Source organism: Lichenostomus cassidix, chromosome 1Aa (assembly GCF_008360975.1).
Source record: "Lichenostomus cassidix isolate B80296 chromosome 1Aa, HeHo_3.0, whole genome shotgun sequence".
Taxonomy (NCBI): Eukaryota; Metazoa; Chordata; class Aves; order Passeriformes; family Meliphagidae; genus Lichenostomus; species Lichenostomus cassidix.
This window is the reverse complement of record NC_139480.1, coordinates 21,592,349-21,615,210: the sequence shown is the minus strand read 5'-3', so window position 1 is coordinate 21,615,210 and position 22,862 is coordinate 21,592,349. Positions and strand designations below refer to the sequence as shown.

The window sequence follows — 22,862 nt, the reverse complement described above, 5'->3', positions numbered from 1 at the left end:
CCCTAGACACCTAGGAGAAGCTCACCAAAGCCAAGTGCCCTTCTTTGCTTGGCTGAGCTTCCAAGTGTGCTGAAAGCCACTTTCCCTGCAGCTCTCCTTCTCAGTTCCTGCAGCCCTGCATGCTTGCAATAGACCCCTGAAGTCCTACAGACTGTTCTTGCAGGCAAACCTCACATCAGCCTTGCAAACCCTCAACAGTTCCTCAGTAAAGCACCTCAAGTGTAATGCTATGGCTCAACAAGAACCTCAGCACCTTCATTACTTCTTTGGGTGTCATCAGTGTTCTTTCTGATTTGGTGTACATAAACTCAGGAATTACTCATGCTCCCCGCCCCCTTACCCCCTGCCAAAAAAAAAAAAAAAAAAAAAAAAAAGAAAAAGCAGCTCTTTTTTTGTAAGTTGTGTGAGTTTTCACTGATGAAAATTTGAATTTTTTCAGTTCATACTGAGGGCATCAAAACCAGGCAGTGGGCCCTGTCTGTTCATCTGCTACTGAGGGGTTTATCAAGACACTGTGTCCTTGGGTACTTGTTTGCTGTATATAACTGCTGTATAAAAGAAACATATTTGCTATAAATCACTATATAAATGAAATTGAATAATCTTTCAAAAAAACTTGTTCTCATGAGGAATCATACAGTGGTTCAAATTGTTTGAAATATTGAAAACATCTTTTAATTGTAGAATTCTATACAAACTTGGGTAGATACATAAATAGCCACGACAAAATGTGTTCTTATTGCCTGAAAATTTTCACAGAAATACAAACATAGATGGCAAGCTTACTGACATCCAACAGGATGAGATATCTTTAAACTTGCAAAATGAATAGACAAAACACTCTTAAGCAGTTTGTGTGTGCTTGACTGTCCTTGAAGTTCTTGTACTTATATGCCAACTGCAATATACGAAGAACCAAGATTAAAATTTTTATCGCACATCACATAATAATGTAAAATTAAGCACAAAAAAGGTAAACAAATTGCAATCCTGAAAACACACTATTTTTTTTACCTAGGGCATTGATTCATTCCGAGGATGATTTCCTGTATAGTTGTGTTTTAAGTGAGACACACATCTTGTTTCTGCACAGGACATCAATATCTGATGGAAATACAAGAACGAATGGTAGCAAACAAAAGGGAAAGAAACATAATCACAAGTGGAACTCAAACTCCATGCCAGTGTTCTTGCAGCCCTAAGCAAAGCTATACATAAAAGTATGCTACAACCATTATTCTCAAAAAGTCCTTGGCACTTTTCCTCTGATAATCTTACTTTCTTTTTAAATGGAGCAAATTATATTTCTGCACCAATATCATAAGGCAAAACTATAAATGCAATTACAAGGACAAGTTACCAAAAAACCCCAAGGCAAAGATGAACCCCACCCTCAGACCATCAGCCCCCAGCTCTGAATGCTTTGTGCAATAATATCATCCTTCCTCCTCATCGCTGTCTTTCATTGAAATGCCCTGAAGTCCTCCTGCATCCGTGACTGAGACTGTGGCTTCCTCTACGGTCAGACGGCTGTGCACCGTGTCGTAGGTTTTGCTGTTCAGCGTCCCCTCCAGCACGCCTTGCAACCTGAAGTCTCGGTAGGTTTTCTGTGGCAAAAGTAAAACATCCTGAATTGGACTCCAGCAAGTCTGAGTAGTCTTTCACTACACACTGGCCATTTCTAGCATGCCAGTGGCACAGCATGATTCCTCCCGCAGTTAGGGGTCTATCTACTTGATAAAGATTTTGTGGTCTTAGTTTTTGGCCTGCATGAGATTTCTACAAAGGCCAGAGATTCTAATAGGATGGTAATTCCTTTAAGATATTGTATCCTGTGGTACAGCTGATTTCTCAGTGACTTCCATTTGTTTCATTTATTCAATAAGAAACCAGCTGAGAATTCTTCTAAATACCTATTGAAATATGGTACAGGTAGTTCAGCTCTGTCATTTCACAGAAAATGTAAATGCCTGGCCTTTTCCTAATAGTGCAATTTTATTTACATTTACCTTTACATTACATGCCAAACGTGGAAAAATAATTATTATATTATATATTATAATATATACTATATAGCGTCAGAATTTCTCAGGTCACTACTTAGTCAATTTACATTCTAAGTCTTTACATTTTGATTAGCATCTATTATTTTTTTCACTTCAGAAGTTTTTGCTTCCCTGGTATTCATCCTTCCTATGAAAAAGCAGATACGACTTTCTTCTTTGATTTTCCATCATGTAAGAATTCTGGGTGGAGTTTTTTATTCACCAATGCTATGTTCAAGTAAGCATACGGAAAAATCACCTACGCACTCTGTTTTTAAGTTATAAGGCATTTGAAATCTTTCCTGAGGTTACCCTTAAAGGCTTAAAAAGAACAAGTTGATCTAGGTAGTTTTTTATTTTGTGTACACTATCACTACAAATTCTGAATGTTTTGGAAGAGAATATGGGGAACGGAAAATGGAATATAATTAAGGGTTATCAGGCCCATTCCTCTGCCTGAGGAGGAGACCATATACAACCCTTAGAGAAAGAAAAGGGTTGATCTTGTTTCACTCAATACTTCAGAGAACTGCAAAAGACTACTCTTAAAATGGGTAACATGCAGTTGGGAGATTCTTTTTCTGCCACTATGATGATTATTTAAACCTTGTTTGAATCACTGCAACTGAGATTTATTTGACTTTCACAGGTCAATGTCAGAGTCAATGGATGCAGCTTATGTTTTGCTCACACACTTCTGCGAGTACCCGCCTGGTCTTTTTCAAGTATCACCACTGCATTCCCTTTTTATAACACTGCATTCAATTTGCTTTGATGCTGTTAACGGGTCCTACAGCAATTTCCTTCAGTTTTTCATTGTATTCTTCCCATTCTCAGACCAGCACTCTGGGGTTCAGACATTGCTCTTCTCTTGACATAGTTTTGCAGGATAATAATGTTCACTTCCAAGCTTAATTTTTCATTTCTCCCTAACTTTCTGGGTCCTTGACCCTTCTTTAGTCACATCCCTCTGCACGTGTCTCAGACATCTAATGAAATCCTTATGCTATCATAAGCCTTTAAAGAGAATAAAGGGAACGATGCTGCTTCTTCTAGTCTTAATAATGCCACTATTCTTGTTGCATCCAAATCCAAAAGAATTATATTTCTCTTACTCATGCCATGTCCTTAAAAAATGACCTCCTACTTATTTGTGGGTGGTTTTTGTTTTTGGTGTTTGGCTTTTTTAAAAAATATTTTCAAGAGATGAGAAGAGCAATACAACTTCCCAGTTTTGGTTGTGTCTTTTTTTCCCCAAAAGCAAACAGAAAAGTGCCTTCATTCATTCGAGTTTGGAGGAACTGTGCCTCCCCATATATTTCTCCCCAGCTGGGCTGCAGAAGGAAAATTTCATATCATACTCTGCTTGAACCATTGTTTCGTATTTCCCAGCAGCCTCCTGTCTGCTGAGTTCCTGTTTTACTGGTTCTATCATCTTCATCCACCAAAACCAAGGTCCACGGAATTTTCTGTTTTCCAGACAGAAGATATGATTGACATAATTTTCTTCCATTTTTAATATCCACAGAAGGTGCCATGGAATAACACAGTTGGAATTTACAAGCAGAGCAAACCAGGTATATAGTATATATACACAGTATATATATATGTATATATGTATATATATACTGCCAGAAGCAGTGTTCCCATCTTCAGCTTTTGAACAAGGCTATCAAGTGTGCCAGGTGGCAGAGGGAAGGTGAGTTGGCAGTGCTGCTCATTCATCTGAAGTTCAGTTTTGTAAGAGCTTCCTTTAATCTCCCTGATGATACTTCTCCTGTACAATTTAGCCTGCCCATTCTTGTATCTCACTGGGCACAGGTTTTAGATCCTCTAACACCTATCTTTTTCTCCAAAGGATGATAACTACCTTGGAAAGGGACTGTTTACAAGGGCATGATAGAAGAAAGTGGCAGAACAAAGAGGAATGGATTCAAACGGTGAGTAGGTTTAGATTAGATATTCAGAAAAAGGTATTTTCTGTGAGAGTGGTGAGGCACTGGCACAGGTTACCCAGATAAGCTGGGAATACCCCATCCCTGGAAGTCTTCAAGGCTAGGCTGGATGGAGCTCTGAGCAGCCTGGTCTAGTGGAAGGTGTCCCTGCCCATGGGAGAGGGGTTGGAACGAGATGATATTTAAGGTCTCTTCCAACCCAAACCATTTTACAATTCTATGATTCACTTGAGAATATCTTTACGAGAGCTATTCATTTCAACAAGGAATAGCAAACTGCTTTTGCCATTTGGGCACACAATCTAGTGAAGAGCCAAATCCTCTTACCAGAGAAATCAGTTAAGGTAAAAAATTGCAAAGCTAAGCTTTGATGTTTCAGGGAGCCATGATGCCATCATTATTATGATTGTTTTCTTGCATTTCTGTTCTGTTCCATTTTGCTAGTGAATCCTGAAAGTTGCAGCTGCAATTCTGGTGACCATGAGTTAAAATGCTTCTGACTTTATAGTCTTGCATGAACTTAATGAGAAAATATTTTGAAGAAATCAAGGTCACCACTAACAGGTGTTTCTTACTCCATGTTTGTACAGATAACAAGAATGTCCAAAGTTAAACAAAACATAATTAAAATGAAAAAGATCTGAAATGGTTTCCTGTCTTTTGTCTGGGGTTATCAACTAAGAAAGGGAGTTAGGAGGAAACTTTCTTTTATGGTAGGTTAACCCATAATTGCCTATTGCAAGGCACATTACACTTTGCTCAGAAGCATTTGACATTGGCCAGTATAAATGACTGAGGACTGAACTGGAGGGATTGGTATTTCTATAGATACTTATCCTTGAGTATGAAACATTAGAAAATGTTATCTGATACATTGAATACTGTTTTCAATTAAACCTAGTAATTACATGTGCATAAAAAAATACCATTTTTAGGAGAAGGGGGAAAATGGTGAAGGAACACTATTGAAATTATTCAAGTAAAACAAAAAAAATTGGTAACAAGACAAACAATAATTTAGTAAGAATAATCGTACAGCTAGTAGTAAAATTCCTTGGAATGATCTTAATTGCCCCCAAGTCCAGAATTTATGACAAATACCACTGCACATATAATTAACATTAAGGGGTTTTAATAAGTTATTTTACTTCTGGAATTTGCTACAAGTGTGGAAAAAAAACCCCAACCTAAAACTACATAAGTTTACAACTTTATTCCACATTTTCTAACTTTTGGGGTGATCATCGATGTAATTACTTTATTACTTTCCTCTCTTTACTATGCAGACTAATGCAAACACATTTTATTTACCTTCACTATCTTGATGAGCGTCTTCAGCTGGTAGATGTGAAGCTGAACGTCTAATCTATCAGCCAGCCACATGCTTATGACTTTCATGGAGTTGCTATACCATTGCTGAAAAAAAGGATAAAAAATCCCAACAACAAACACCACCAAATAACCCTGCAGTATTCATTTAACAGATTTGGTAATGAGAGGTAATGAAACACTTTGAAATGATCACAGATCAGCACTTGAAGTCAACAAGGATATAATTTCCTGTTATGAGAATTGCATGGGTCAATAGGAAATCAAATAACTTGACCTAGACCGTTCTTTACATGAATTAGCACCTGCCATTTTATCTTTCAGTTACAACATGTTCAAGCAAAATAGCGTTATGCACTTTGTTATCTGTCAGTGAGAACGGATATTAAAGATACAATTACATGAGAGAATTGACAGCTAAAACAGCAAGGATAAAAACATGTAGGGTATCTTGAGAGAGAATTTACAATAACTAGATTTTTCAATCCAAACAGGAATACAGCATCAGAGAATAAGGAGTTTGTCTTTTTATTTTTATCTTTTTTTAATTCCTTCATCATTAAGTAAAAAAAATCAGAAATTCCTGGAAACTGCACTTAAGTATGATAAAAACACCACTCCACCCTTCCCAAAATAACCATATTAAGGTTTTAGTTTACATTAATTACTAATTATAATTACAGCCTACCTTATTTCCTTTTTATGTCTTAGGCAGGGGCATGCTTTCACTCAACACTTCACAAATGGATGGGTTAAGAATAAGCCCTCTGCTGTTGGTGTCTATGTTACTGTAAAAAAATGCTCCAAATAGCTACTGTAATAGTTCTTTCACATTAATTGGATTAGAAGAGATTTTACTAAATATAGTTGCAGCATTTTTCTTCCCCCTCCTGTAAAATCACAATCAGATGTCATTTAGTCAAACTGTAAAAAGGAAGGGATTTTTTCTTTCATTTTAACAGTAAGAGATTAAAAGAGTTTGTGTCATAGCTCTGTTTCTAGTCTCCTCCCCCCACAGGAAAGAGGCTTAAATTCTTTTCTAATATAATTTCCTGTGTCTTTGCAAAATACAGAAATATGCAAACAGAGGAAACTGTGCATATTTTAAAATGCAGCATGTTAGGCAAGGTATATTTTGTGAAAGTAATTCAAAGGAAGTATCTAACATGTCTCATTAGCCACCTCCACATTAACAAATAAAATATATACTGAAAAAATGAAAACAAATTAGCTGCTTCTGGATGTAACAAAAGAAAGAAATAGAATTCTTCCATCAAAAAATAAACTCTCTGTAAAAAGCTTGTAAGACATACAGTAAATAGCTACAACTACCTTTTCCTTACAGGGACCAGTCTCATCACATTATAACTATCAATTTTAAGATAAGTTTGAAATTAGATATTAGTATAATAATTCTTCTGTTTATTTTTGAATGTGTTAAATATTTTAATTATAATTCATTGGAAATAAATTACTTTTACTTTTTTAGAGTTTCTCCTATTAATTTACTATTTTACAGAAGTGAACAAATAAACCACAAAAAAGGCAGCTACATATTTCAAAAAAGTAGTTTGATTTTTTCACTAAAATGCAGTACTGATTAGAGATCGATAAATTACTGTTTTTTAATCACTGAATGACATTCTTATCTATTTACATTATTTCACCCCAAACATGCATGCTGGTATTGATTTCCTTTGTAAGTACCTGCAAAATATTTTTAATGTGACAGAGTTGTTACTAAGTAGTAGCTGTAAGCTATATGACAGGTGTTGTATGTCTACAGATGTCTATAAAATCAAATACAATTGAGCTTATTAATTGGGGAACTCTATTAATCTAAATAAACATAAAAATTCCTGCATCAGACATTCTACCCAAATGCAATAAAATAAGCCAAATTACTGTATTATCACTCAGATTCTATTGGTTTTAATAGTAAACAAAGTCCTGGTAAAGACTATTTTAGTAGTGGAGCTTTTTGAAAACTGACGTTCTTCCATAAGAAAAATTCAGTAATGCACCTACAATGTATATAGTTTGTATCAAGCAGTAAGCAGAACAGGCTCAAACTTGCTCAGACAAACAAACTACAGACTGGAAAATTCTGAGACTGATTCTCCCATGCAACTATACTGAACAGTGACAGATTACTGAGAATAGACTCTTCCAGGTTTCTGGCAAAAATCAGAAAGGTTTTAAAACCCAGCCAGGCAACTTACTTAAGATGGATGCAGTCAAACTTCAACTCTCCCTACATACTTCCGATATTCTTACATGCACTGAAAACAAAGCTAAGACATAGGAGAAAATTAATTTTCTACTCGATTTTTTGAATGAAAGCAATATAATGTTTTCCTGACTAGCTTTAATGCATTAAACTTCCAGTACAAATGTTTAATTTGTCGATTGTGAAATGATACTACAGTACTTGCTCTTCTGTCAACATACCTTGCTCAGAAAAAGTATGACTGCTATTTTATTGGAAAAAAAAAATTTTGAATTGTCATGGTATTTTTAATAAAAATCACATCCAGTATATTTTTAGAATCCTGCAAGAGGTACTTGTGGGTAGAATTCTTGTTAATGATTGGCCTTATATCCACTAGTTTTGAGGATTTAGCGTAGGCTGAAGCTGCATAAATATAAATCTGCTGGACTTCATAACAAGAAAATAAATATTTCCCTGTAACTTCTTTTTGAGTCTGTTAAAAAGCACAGCACTGTAAATTCCTCTCAGAGAATCCAAGGCCACACATTTTGACAACCATGAGCACGTTATAGAGGCAGGGATGGATCTACTCTGACTGATGGGAATCTACTGCAAACCCAAAACCATCAATGATTAGATAATTGTCCTGAGATTACCTAGTTACAACAACAACAACAAACACTTCTAACTGGTTTTAAGAAGAAGTAACTTTCCCATTAGCAACAACAGCAGTGAAAGGACAATGCATCTCTTGCAGATGTTTATTATGTGGTAACTGCTACATTCTTTGCTGTTGTCTATGCAAGAGCAAAGAAGTAAGTGCTTACTATGTATTTTTTTCCAAACCAGCAACTAACAGCAGCCAACCATTTTAACAAAAGTGTTTGCCTCGCTATTTCCTCCTCTCTTCTTATTCATAGCCTATCCAGCTCCTGTAAGGGCATGCATTACTCACTTCATTTTCCTGAGATACCTCTTTCAAAGTAAAAAATAAGAGAAAAGGAAAGGCTAGGGTTGACTCTGTGAGACCCTTGTATTTATTCACACTTATTGTGCATGACTGTACACTGGTAAATCATATTAGCAGCCCGTCTCCCCATCAAGCTGCTACTTGCTTTCCAGCCCTGGGAAGGTTCAACAAATCAACAGGAGCACGGAAAACAGAACATCAGTCTAATCTAGTGTTTAAGGTGAAGTTTTCAAACCCAATCTAAGAAGATCTTTAGAGCAAGCAACAAGCTGAAGGGCTCAGAAGGTGGTATTGACAATGAAAGAGTGTTGAAATATTGAGAAGCGCAGCACTTGTGCATTTTTAATAACAAGAGGGTCAACAAGGACACAGCTCCCCCAGTGCCAATAGTTGCCACACCAGGGCTATAAACGCTCTCAGTTCATCAGATTTCTTAAACAGTTCATCAGCTTTCTTAAACACCCTAAACCCCCTCAGAGGACCTTTAGTCTTAAATTAACAAACCAAAGCAATGAAAGAGGGTGCAGCTTGAATGGCCAGCATTGATCCCCAACGGGGCTCGGCGCAGCTACAGGCACTGAAAAACTCGTTCCATTGTCAGGAGGAATTGACAAACCTCCTCGCCTAAATAGTCCAGCTCAGGCGGGCTGGAGGCACGCAGCTGTAAAGGGCTCCCCTCGCCCCGCTCCCAGCGCTCACAATGCACCAGGCATGAGCTCTTTGTCAGGCCCAGACTCTGCAATTTTCTAACAAGGATTAAAGTTGTTTCTCGGCAGGGCTAGTGAAAAGCGATTTAGCAACATACCGTGCTTTCTTCAGGCAAGTTAAAGAGAAGTAGTTAAGGAATTTCATTATTCTGCTGACCGGTGGAAATAGAAAACAAATATATTAAATATTCACCATCTTTCTGGGTGCCTGAGCTATAACATTCACAGAACGGTTCAATTAAATATAACACTTATCGGCTGAAAGCAAGCACTTCAAGTTTATTTTTTAAGTTTTATAAAAAGGTGCAGCTGTTTGCCACCTGGAAGGAGGCTCAATACATAGCAATACACAATGGTTTAGTCCTTCTAGGGCTGGTATCCCTAACGCCTAAGACACAAGACCCCGTTGAGTTTCTATACCTTGACTGCTCTTGATAAATGGGCATCGTCATAAAGCTTTCTCTGCTGAGTTTGATGGGGGAACAGCTTTTCTAGGAACTGCATTTTCTGTTCCTGTGGAAGCCTTTATTGCACTATTGATCAGGAATTGAGTCACTCAGACAACAGGACATTTCTACTTCCTTCAGATTTACTTGCTGTACCAGAGACAGTAATAAAAAGTATACTTCTGACTGAAGGCATTGTACACCAAATGCAGCAGAAGCTAGAATGAGAAACTAATAGCAAGCTGAAATAAGAAATAACATGAACATGTTAAAATTTAGGTGCTAAAATGCCTAGTTTTTATTAAAACGCAATGCTTATATTGCTTCAAGTTTATGACAGAGAGCACTAGCAGCATGCCAAGGAACTTTTAGGACATTCAAAAAAATGTTAAATGGCGAAAAAATAAGTAAGTTATTCCTTAAAAACACAAACAGCAAAGGTTAAAAAAAGGTTCTGATTTAAGTTTTATAATTTATTTCCCTTTTTGCAAAATATGAATAGTCATACTGACTTCCTTTGTTGAATGTTAAAGATAATGAGGAACACAAATGTAATTTCAATTTTTGAAAATACTCTGAGGTTTAGAAGGTATAGCTGTATTTTCAAGTTTAGGTATAGATATCATCCACTTAAATGAGGATTTTTACCTGAGTAATGATGAGTTCACACAGTCTTCTAAAAGCTGGAAATCTTGGTAACTCTGAAACCACCTTCCCCCTAACCTGGGGAAGGATTTTCCAGCCTGTGGGCCACTATAATACATCAGAAGGTATGTATACACAGGAATACCAAAACAAGAAATGAAATAAGAAAATGTAATTAACATTCAAAATATCTTTATATGTTTTTCAGAAATGAAAAATATTCAGTTGCAAGCTAATGCAGCAAGGAAGCAAATTTGCATAAGGCGTTTGTGGTTTTTCCTCAGACTTAGGTAGCCTTCTGATTAAGAAAGCCTGAGAAACCTTTGAAGAATGAAGTAACTGTAGGTAGACAAAAAATTCAGCGTTTCAAAATGTAGAAATTTTGTTTTTTCTCTCTTCCCAGCCTATCAATTATGCTTCCTGACATGTACAATTTATTAACTGTTTAAAATACCAATTTCTTCTAATGGAGGGAGACCAGGATTTGCTGACTAGTTATGTACTGCCCTCCCACCATTTCCCTGGGAGGAACTAATTATGTCCCCAGTGTCTTTTCTTTTCTAGATTGCACTGGTCATAGATGTGCACCAGTCTGTGAGGCACTTCCAGTCACATTTCCTATGAGAATAACTCTGTCAGTGACCAGGGAAATGAAAAAGCAGAGGCTGGGAAACCTGAGAGAAGAGAAAGCTTTAATGCAAGAGCTTTCCCATCCCACTATCACCTCCAGATGGCTTCCCAGTGACAGCCACTGCCACTCTGTGACACATTATCCATCCCCACAAGGATGGGTTTCTCATTATACTTGGCCTCACAGCGCCACAACATAATACGTTGAGCTGGTTTTGACTCTTTGAGAACCCAAGTTTACAGTGTCAGCCCTGAAAAAATATTCTCACCAAAATCCAGAATTTTGCCTTCATGGGAAGTCCATGCAAATGTGATTTTCTTTTTTTTATGGTATGTTTGTGAGTTTTATCTTTATTGTTCTCCATCAACAGAGATTTTTATGTTGTTGAGATGTTCTTCTACAGTAATGCCAGGAGGAGACAGCTGGCAGAAATGGGCAATTAGGTGACATCTGATTGCAGAAATAAAAATTATATCATCTTCAGATACAACAAAATTTTCAAATACACTTGCAGCCTGGTTATTCCTACAGCTACTCTGGTGCTGCTAGCTGGTTTTTTTAAAATTATTTGTTTATTTTAAAAAAAATATTTTTATTGTGAGACCAATCTTATCTTCCTGTTTAAGACTTCAAAGAAGTTTGCATTATTTCTCGGAAACATGAAAAATTTCTCCACCTTTTGACCTTTTGATTCAATGCACAGCTATGACTGAAGAAAAAATAATATGTGGCATACATTACATAGCAAAGGGACTATGGGGCGAAAGAGTTGATATGAAGACTGTGCTGAGACAGAACTAAAACTCCTTTTAATGGGCACTGACCAAGCACTGCCTCACCTACAGATTCACTTCATGTATATTTCCACAGAATACATTACTTTTACTGTTATTTCATACATAAAAATACAATCAATACAACTATTAAAGCTAAAACTGTACTTAAGTATCCTTCAGCTTCTATCCAGTAATAACTTAAATCCTTCAGTAGGCAGATCTCAGACCTGGAAGACTTGGGAAGCTTACTTTTGCTTAAAAGCAAATGTTCACAAAGGAGAATATTATTGGTTTGGGGGATCATAATGATACCACCACATTTATTCCTCTTGACCCTTTTTTCCAGGAACTTGTATTCAAAATAAAATGAAATAAATTAAGATTAAACTAAGCATGAGTGGAAAATCCATGGAGTTGGCCTTTTCGGAACCACAGGATTAGCAGGCAGGACAAACAAATGAAGCCTTTTCCCTACACAAAAAAAAGTCAGGTATTTAAAAGCCCTTCATCTGGAAAATGCAAATAACTAAATCAATATTGTGTCAAATGCAAAACCTCTATGTCTATTCCCCATTTTGCTCCAGCCCCTTCCTACATTTTCATTCAAAGGCTTGTCCAGAGGTCCTCCCATTGCTGTGTCGCTGATTTCCGCTGTAATGCTCCCGTGCTCCCTCATGAGCTCCTACTTTGCACAGAGCCCCTGACACATACTTTCACCTCACCAGTGTCTCACATTCCTACTGCTCGGCACCATTTATCTAGGCATCTTCCTGGAAACATCTCAGGTTTTCATCCAGCTTCTGTGTTTTGCTTCCTCTGGGCCTGAAATGCTAAGCCAAGTCTTGAACTTTGTCTTAGGAATGTGCAAAAATGTTGACAGCCTAAGTTACAGGTATATGTATCAGGAAAGGAGAAATGAGGAAGGAATCAGACACCACTGTCTGCTGCAGGGATCAGGACCAAGATTTTAGTTTAGTAATTTGAAATTACAAACTCTAATCACACCCCCCTCCCCTTTTATTATTTTTTCCTACCCTCCCCATGCTCCAGCCCCCCAGCTTTTTTAAAAATCTGATTATAGCTGATTTAAGAACATGCCTCTTGCACTCTTCTTGGCTAAGGAAGTTTCTAAGTTTCTCTTTCTTCCAGTGGGATCCTTCGATCCTTCCTTTGGCTTTCTTCTGCCTTTTTTTTTTTTTTTTTGTGCCATTACTCCAATCTCCCAGGAAGCTCAGAAAGCATTTTGTTTTTCTTAAGAACGAATACTTTAGTCTCTAGTCAGTCTCTTTTCTGCTTGTTTCAATGAAGGATTCCCACTGCCACTCCCAAAGCAATCAGGGGAAAAGGGAAAGGAACTCAACAGAAGAAGGAGCCCAAATATTGACAGAAAGACCTTGCTCAGAGACACTTATGGCAACAAAAACATAAACAGTTGTTGGATGGGATATTTTGGTGATATAAGGAAACAAAACTAGTTCTCAGAAATCAGTAATGAGGAGGAAAGAAAAACCATGGCCCATTTAAAAGCATATTAAGCATCTTTGAAATTCCTGATCAAAAAGGGTGTAGTTCTGACATAGAATAACAAAGAACATCTAACATATGAAAAGCTTATCTTTTAGAAGGAAAGTAATCCTTTCATATTTTTGGCTTATAATTAGAAGATGGCTAGTTTCTATGGAACTGCTGCCAATTTACAAATAAATATACACTTTTAATGCAAAATATACAGCACTCATCTCTATTGCATATTGGTTGTTAAACAGCAATTTACAATATTTATGCTACTTTATAATGTTTGTGACCTTCAGTTTTTTCTGGCTTCTTCACATATGGCAGATAAGCTGGGAAACTGGAAGTCTGCAAAATTAGACACATGTAACTTCCTTCCATATCTGGACATATGTAATGTTACTCTTCTGATTTTAAACAGTAGCTACTAACATGATGCTCCTGACTGTGAAGACTAACAGCATAAACAGTTTCCCTGCTCTGCTCTGGATACACACTGCATCTGTGAACAGAACTTCCACAGGTTATTCTGGTGCTAAAACTCTCTGGAGCAAACACTGTCAGTCTTGCTACACTGTGTTGTGTTGCAATTTGGGTGTATCTGCAAACATCCTCCAAGGCACAGAACTAGGAACATCACTTGAGTGACCCTGAAATAAAAGCCAGCTTGGATCCTCAAAACAAACAAATTAACATAATGCAAAATGACCAAGTTGTTACTCATTATAACACTTGCCTCTTTCTATCAGGCTCTAGTTTTAAAAGCCCTACAAATGTACTTAGCAGTACAAATGCTACGCAGTCTTCCTAAGCGCATGCCTAACATTGCACAATCACAGAACCATAGAATGGTTTGAGTTGGAAGGGCCATTAAAGATTATCCAGGTCCAACCGTCCTGCCATGGCAGGGATGCCACCCACCAGACTGGGTTGCTCAAGGTCCCATCCAACCTGACCTTCAGCACTTTCAGGGATGGAGCATCTCCAACCTCTCTGGGCAACTTGTTCCAGTGCCTCACCACCCTCTAAGTAAGGACATTCTTTCTAACATCTAACTTAAACCTGTGCTTTTCAGTTTAAAACAATCATCCCTCGTGTCACTACATGCCCATATAAAAAGTCCCTCTACCTCCTTTTTATGAGCCCCCTTATAGTACTCGAAGGCTGCTCTAAGGTGTCCGTGGAGCCTTCTCTTCTCCAGGCTGAACAACACCAGCTCTCTCAGCCTGTCTACACAGGAGAAGTGCTCCAGCCCTTGGATCATCTTTGTGGCCCTCAGTAAGGTTAAAGGTCTGGGTTCACTCTGTCTGTAAGGTACGTAATCAAGACACCCATCTCTGCTTTTGCCCACTCATCCAGAACTCCCTGGAGTGAGATTTCACCAAAGGGCCACAGGAGGAGACCTTCTGTTAGCTGCAATGCCTCCCTTAAAGTAAGAATATTCTTCATCTCAGTACCAAAAGGGAGATAGGCTGAAACTGGTTCAGCATCTGTGCTGGAGCTTTTACACCCACATTAGTAGTTTTTACCCTAGAATCATCCACTTAGACTCCCTGCTTCCTGTGGAGGGAGGTCAAGTACAAATTCTTATTATGGTATTTAAACCATTCTATGCTCTTCTGAGTGAATATTTACAGGCAGCTCATTTCTTTCCACCTCATCAATCTTGACTGGTCCCTTTACTCCTTATGCTACTGCAGTGCCCTGTGACAGGGCTGGAGGTAGCAGTGAAGCTGACAGGGACATGCACACTGCTGGAGCTACTCCTCCCTTACACACATCGATTGGGCACTACACTGAGCTGCCCTAAGGTGGAGCAGAGGTCCAGCCTCCCTCTTGCTTCTCTCCTCCCCTCTCTCTTTGGACAAAGTGTTCTTGGACTGGGCAGGTGCCTGGTGTGCTCCTTTCCATCCCTGACCCTGTTGCCTGTGAACAGTCTTTCAGCCACGGAGATTTTACAGCTGTGTTCTTGTGGTGTTTTTTGTTTTTTTTTAATTTTTTTGGTCTTTTTTTTTGCTTCTGTTTTTGTTTTGTTGGGGTTTTTTGGGTTTTTTTTTGAGCTGATTTTTCTGTGCATTATTTTTACTTTTTTTCTCTTGCACTTTTAGCGCAGTATAATGCAAAGGAAAGTCAATGCAATGTAAATTAAGAAAATATACAGTGAAACACCAGAAAATTATCTAAAGGAAATCATCCCTATATCATTCAACACTTCTGCACATTTAAATCAGTGCTAAAGCTTCAGCTGCCCATGATCAAACAGGTGAAGAAGCTGCTTGCACTGACAAATCTGTGTCAGAGCACTCTGCAGCATCCTTACGTGGTACTACTGTGATTTGCAACATAGCAACCTCTTGCTGTTATGCCTGACTCTTTAGAGCAAAACCAGATTATTCTTATGGTTTCTGGCACTATTTTTCTTGTAATATGATCAACAATGTGGTTGTGTGTCTATTTGTGGACACTTATGCAGAGTTTTGTACTATTTTCCTTTTTCAACTAAGCTTGACCCAAATGAAATACAAGTACAAATTTCAAACCCACAAGTAATGTTTGAGAAACCGCAAGGTTCTCCTGCTGTTTATATGTGTGTGAATTACAGTACATCAAGAAATCAATATTCCGTAGATGGTGCTTGTGCCTGGCACTTCATGGTGAACAAACATTAGGTAAGACAATATAAATGGTACAATCCTTATTGATTTCTGTTGACTGTGTAGAATGTGAAAGCTGCAGCCACAGTTAACACTTACTGACAGACTCATCTAAAGTTTCAGTGCTATTTTATGTTTTTATAGTTGTCCACGCTCAATTGATTCTATTAAGTTGCTAGACACATTTCAAGCCATCTAGATAAGAAGAAAAAGCACAGTGCCTGGAATGAGATGCTGCTACTTTATGCCTAGCAGGACAAAAAGGTTAAAGGACTAAATTGTGCCTAGATGTTGGAAGGAGTTCTCTTTTATTAGATAGAATTGTTATTGTTTTTAGTGAATGGATATTGTGAGTGATGGATAGATGCATTTAAATAAGTTAATAAATGAAAGGACAGTATATACTAAAAATGCATATGAGGAAACTGTACTGGAAGCTCCCAATATTATAGCGCTTCCCCAAACAAACAAGCAAAAACCCCTCATAGTCCTATTTGATTGAAATTTCCTCAGGGGAAAAAAAAGTCAGATAGGCTTTAAGGTGTTAAGTTTGGGCTTCCCCCCCGCCCCATTTTTCCTCTTGTGACTCATGGCACCCATTTAAAATTGCTTTTTAAGAGCAATTTATACATTGTTTTTTTTTTTCTTTCCAAAAAGGTGAGTTACTCACACAAGTCAGGGAAATTAGGGGGTAGGACAGTATAAGGAATTCTGAATATAAGGCTATGAATTTTAGTGCCCTAAAAAATAATTTTTTATTTCCCTTTTATACCCAGAGATCACTTTTAGCAAGACATCAGAATATTTATTTCATAGTTTCTTGCTCTCCTGCTGGAAAAATTTAAGTAATATGATTGAATTGGTGTGAAAAAGGTGTCAGACATCCATTCCATGAATACAAAATTTAGACTGGACTATGGGATATTTAATGTCTTGAGAAAATAATTTTTATGTCTTTTTGGGTTGTGTGGTAAACAACAAGATGAAATTTCAGAAATTAAAAATGGCATAGAAAATGAAGATGTGTAAGTGTATCCTATAAAAACCATATAAAACACAGACATTGTGTTACATTGTGTTTCCCTGGAGAAGGCACTATCAGCTACAGTACAAAACAGCTTACAAAGTGCTGAATATTCTGATCCTGAAGCAGCAAACACTGAAGCACATGCTCTGCTTTAAGTGTGTTGTGGTCCTATTGATTTCAACAGTCCTGAGCTTTGCTGCAGTCATAGCAGGATAATCAGTACCCTCCAAGAGTGGGCACTCTTTTTCTCAGCATAACCCAGAAAAAACAATCCAAGAAAACTTCCACATCATATGAAATCAGATGGAGGTTACATTTTTCAGATTTCAAATGAACTATTCTTCTTTTATAGAGATTGCTACCTTGAAAAATAAGGTGAATCTATTTGAAAACATCAGGAATAATGTACTGAACTTTAAAAATACTTTGAACAGTAAATTTGCAAGATGTTGCTTCCATCCTGCAGAGGAGTTTCCTATATTTGATCCTGTCAATATAATTAATTTTTTCAATGACACTACCAACAGTTTTCTGTAAATTTTTTTTACCAAAACAGACACAACTGTTTCAAAATTACAAAAAATTCTGTTAGATCACGAGACAACTGCAGAGTGGCTCTCATATCACGAGTTTTCTATTTTCCCTATAAAATAAGAGACGTAATTAAAGATGAGTTAAGACTTTAGTGAAAATCTAAAGAGCATCGGCAAATCTGAGCACTGCTCAGCTTTTCAATTGCTTTTCTACTTCTCAGTTCTTTTAAATGGTTTTCTATGGCAGGAACGTTTTTCTTAATTAGTCACAGCTAATTACTGTTCTGGCATAGACAAGTAATCAGAAATGTCAGAGCTGCAAGGCTACATCTCCCTAATCCTTTGATAATAATTTAGCCTCCTGGGAGGGCCTCAAGCTGCGGTAAGTAGTGGCTGACAATAAGGCAAAATTAGGTGGGCAGCAGACCATTAGGATAGAAAAATAAAAAGCACTACCAAATCCTGCTGAGCACCATCAGGCAACTAACTACACTGCCAGATGAGGTGCCTGTTTAAGCCTGTGTTGTTAATTAGCTGATTCTACCAGACCTGCCACATATGTCCAGGTGCATCATGCAAAGATGTGTATTTCTGGGTTTGCGCCAAAGAACAATTTTGCACTGTGATCAAATTTCAAGAATCTGAGAAAGAAGCCCACATATTTCTTGAAGATTACTCTGAGTTATCAAAGAAACAAGAAGATCAACAAGCTACAATCCATTTTTGTTGAATATTTTTTTAAGTAATTAGGCACGGTCCTCTCATGTTTCTCAGAGGTTAATACAAACAGAGCTTTTGATTCAAATGTGGCCTTTAACCAAGTAGACCTTTTGTCAAATCACACACTTGCAAATAATTACATAACAAGAAAAGTGAAGATTACTTATTAAAATTAGCATGACAGGAAGTAATTTGAGAATAAGGAAAAAATCAGAATTGAAGTTTTCTAGAAAAACATTGTTGAATACTAAATACTATAAAAATGGTGCTTTTGAGGTAGACATAGACAGCACAAGGAGCTGGTACTACTGAAAACTCAATTTAAATTAAGTGTTCCTCTTAGCTGTGTAACACCAGGATTTGCACATTTTTAAACACTTTTTTAAAATAAAAGGTCAGAAAACCTTTAGAAATTAAGCAATTGAATAAATAATTTACTAAATACATAGTTGTAGATATGATGACAAACAGAAATTAATTAGATGACTACTTCATATTTCCATTTAGCCATAGAGCAAATAGCTTAATGAGCCATAGAGCCATAGAGCCATAGAGCAAATGACATAATAATCTTTGAAGAATAATTAAGACCTCAAATAATCTCAAGTGCATCATTGAACCAGAATTGTTCATCCCTGCTACTAATGGAAAATGAAAATAATGGTTGGAATATGGGAACACCACTAGCATGTAATAAACATTCCAGACAACATACAAGCAGTTTTTCAACAGAAAAAGAATACCACATTAGATCTGAACTTTTGAAGTGCAAAAGCCAAAACCAGCTATGTGAATCTGGAGTGCTTAAGCTTTTAAACTGCTCATAAGGATGTTCAGTCTTTCTGCACTCCAAAGACAGTTGTATGAGTTCCCTGCCATTTCCACCTCTTACACTGCTTGTTGAATTTTCACCATGCATGGAGCCACGGCCTCCAGGAAATCCTCCTACATGGGCAGTCCCTGCAAAGCCAATAGGAATATGCATCACACCACACCAGTTTAGCACCCAGATGAGATGGGCAATCAGGGCCAAAGCCAACATTTGCTCACAGGTGCCATCTTGTACAAGATAACTAAGGGGACTTCTTTGCTAGTGCTAACCTTTCTAGGATGTGCACTCTGACTATTTTACGTGTTTATGGTACACTTGGGAAGAGGTTTCCCAGAAATTAAGGCCTAAAAAATTGGAAAACCTTTCAATTGTATCAATGGCTAAATGCTGATGTGTTACAGCTGTTCTCTGAAACCATTCTTTATTTCTCAGAGCAGCAATCACTTATGGCATAGAGAATTCATTGCATATGTAATAAAACCAGAATCATACAACTATTTACACCATTAGTTTTCCATGACAGATCCATCACAAATATAACCTGTTAGATAATGCTCTTAATGGCAAATACACCAAGAAGGGATCTGAAGAAAAGAAGTCTGGAATGATTTTTTTTCTGTGTTCAAACAAGAATATCCATACTTCACATGCAATCCACAGGCACAAGAAAGTGAGAATCTACCCAAGTGGCACTTAGGAATTACACATTACTGCAGAAAGTAAGTATTGCATCAATGTTTTAACACAGCTGTATGTGAAATTTAAAAAATGCTTTTCTAAGAGGTTTGTCAACAAAATCCAATTTTGTTTAAAGGAAATAGTTTTTAATTTACAAGTCCAACACATATTAAAATGTTCAGGAGTTCAAGATTTATTAGTACCATCTTAAAAATTCTAGTAGAAACATGCATCTTAGTCTAGTCAATGAGAATAATGTGACATGTTTATGGACACAGCAGTGAATTTATTAAAGTTAATGGCAAAATGCCTACTGATTTTGAGAAGGTAGAACCAGATCCCATGGGAATTTCATAGTTGTATATTTTTAAAATCTAATAATTTTGGGATCAGATACACAGCATCATTTTTTGATAGGCAGCACAGATGCTCTTATAACATCCACCAAACAGATTATGTTTATAAATAAGAGAGGCGTTAATAATAATTAGGCATATTTTCTATTTATTCTAGGTTTGTGTAATTATGCTCTAAATACTTAATTCGCCAACTTGTTTTACTGTCTTTTCTGAAAACCAGTATTTTTAAATTGTTTTTCAAAAAAATAAAATTAAATTAATACATTGTTTCTAAAACATTAACTCAGAGCTACTGCAGAGCATTATCATGTGCAATACATTACAAAACATTTCAAGTGCTCTTTAAGAAATGTGATGTTAAAAACAAACACTACTCTCCATCAGGCCCTCCCCCCCATAAGCTGTTACTGCATGAGAGTAGGAGAGATAAATGTCCTGAGTCCCCGTGACGGAAGGAAAGTGACAAGCAAAATTCCCAGCTGATTTTAGGAAGAAGACCATGTCCCATACTGCAAAGGAAGGCAAAAATTCCTGTGTTTCTGATAAACTGAACAGGTGAAAAATCTTTGTGACTTCAAACCTGGTGACTAGTTTTAATAACAAGAAGGCATGCTGACCTGGGAGGGTCCAATATTACCAGGAACACCTGGACGTATTGCTCTGCCTGCTGCCTGTAGCCCTTCTGGAGGAGGTAATAATGAAATGTATCCAGCAGCTGAGTTTTTCAGAGGAAATGAAGGAAAAAAAATTCCACCTTGGTTCTGCTGCATGATCAGCAGATGTACCGAAGCACAAGATGCAGAAAAACTACCAACACAGTCTTCTTTCAAAGCCACTGGAGATTTGAACCTCTTTCATATTTAAGGGTTCATATCACCAGTTAATTCCATTCTCCTTATTTTCATGTTTTGTATAGCACTGCACTGCTTTTCCAGGCTTACCAAGCACCACCATAAAACACCACATATTTTTTTGTCTTCTCCCCTGTTTGAAACTTCTGAGGTAGATAAAAAATTTTACATCTCCTAGCCTTAGCACATTGTGACTCACTGGCAGGCATTTGTACTTGTATCAACACTATTCTTAAATTTAAATGATCTTCTTTTTCATGTACATAACTTCGTGATAGACATGTCGTTTGCTTGGTCACTGTAATAGCTGTTAGCAAATAGCAGCCCTGGATCAAGTCAGTGAAATCTGTGCATAAATAGTTTGAAATTATATATTTCTGGAGGGTTAAAATAGTGTCTGAGGCCTGATCTTGTCTATATTTATAAATAAGACCTCTAGCACACAGGAAAATTGGCTTTTTGTTCTAGATGAGGTGTTTCCTGAAGCACAGGAAAATGTACTTTTCCTTTTTCATTTGGCTGATGATTACTTAGCTGATAATAGTACTATGTGTTTTAAGAGAAAAGTGAGTAACTGTGATCTACAATTCTAGCCAGTTGAATAGCTTGAAGTATAGTTACACAAAAATGTGGATCTATTTTATTCTTCCTATTGAAATATAACTTGATAGATTTGAATTTACAAAAAGAGTACCTAAGTTTTGTTAAAGCACCAATTCAAAAAAACCCTTCCAAAAATCATGTGCAAGATTTTGCTCAGCCTTAATGTTCTACATCTGAATTAATGTCAAGAAAAGGGAATTTACAGAATGAGATGAATTTGTTTTAAATTTCCACATGCTATGAGCTTCCATATTTGTTAATGCTTTTATCTGCATCTGTCCAATCAGTTATATCTCCCAGTGTGATGTTACATAGAAATGTGATATCACGCTATATAAAGAACATCAAAGACACAAATAGATATTTGATACACAAAATGCATATCATGTGCATATTTTTTCTTTCCTTACAGATACAAGCACTGGTCATGACAGCATACAATGTATACTACTGAGTAAAAGGGGACAGAAATGGGTTTGCAGACTCAAGGGTAAGTGCTGTATCAGAACTTGCATCCATACAGGAGATGTTTTTTTGTGCTGAAAAGCTTAATTGCTGAAATGAAATTCAGAAGAGGCCCTTAACCCATGTTAATCCAGCCCTGCTGAAGCCCTGTCCTTGGGTTAGTGCTAAGCCAAAGTAGTGCCTGGAACTGTGCTGGTGCCTTAATGGTGTGGAGGATCCCTTGACAGCTCTCATGCTTGTGTCCAGGCTCTGGCCAGTGCCCCATGTGGACACAGCCTGAGACTCAGTCCCATCCCACGGCATCAAAAAAATCAGCGTGGTCTCTCCAGTGAGAGTTAGACTTGGCCTTAGGCAGATAATTTTATTAACATTCAGAAAATGACAACATAAGCAAAAATAACCCCAAAGAAAAACAAAAAAATAGAAACTTGAAAATGAAACATATGCTTGCAGATTCATTGCAAAAGCAAACTGAAGCAGAAGTTGCTAATACGGTTTTAGTACTTTGTGAAGGTGCCAGCTGGATGGATGATAATTTTTCTACCCCTGCAGGGCATCAAAGCTTTTATAAAAATCATTCTTTTCACACATATTAGCACTTAGCTTATTAAAACAGATGATACTTTTTTTTTGTAAAGCTGCCTGGGAGTGTCTGGAAATATAAAATCTGAGAGATAAGACTTATTTTGACCACCCAGTCTAACAAACAACAAACACTGACATGACATACCATGGCTGAGAGTCTATGTTATGGGACCTTCTGTGACTGCCACAACTGTAGTGTCACAGTAAAGGCTGTGAATTGCTGTTATGAAAACATTTGCTGTAACTTGCATAATTAAATGAAACTGCTAGCAAAGCTTTCTAAAATACTTAGGAGATGACATAAATAAATAAACTTCAAACTCTATA

The 22,862-nt window shown here is 37.1% G+C and overlaps 1 protein-coding gene across 6 annotated transcripts in view; it reads right to left on the bottom strand.

The window, feature by feature from the left end:
* Nucleotides 1–649: 649 nt before the first annotated feature.
* CADPS2 (calcium dependent secretion activator 2) overlaps nt 650–22,862 on the bottom strand; it is a 285,481-nt gene continuing 263,268 nt past the window's right edge. For 5 of the 6 annotated variants that reach the window (XM_085042176.1, XM_085042185.1, XM_085042206.1 and 2 more), the window contains 2 exons: nt 5,312–5,416; nt 650–1,607 (listed from right to left, as the gene is read on the bottom strand). In XM_085042176.1, the coding sequence (XP_084898302.1) occupies nt 1,437–1,607; nt 5,312–5,416 (276 nt within the window). In that variant the 3' untranslated portion in view covers nt 650–1,436. The remainder of the gene's footprint in view (nt 1,608–5,311; nt 5,417–22,862) is intronic. The other variant, XM_085042198.1, reaches the window with a different exon arrangement.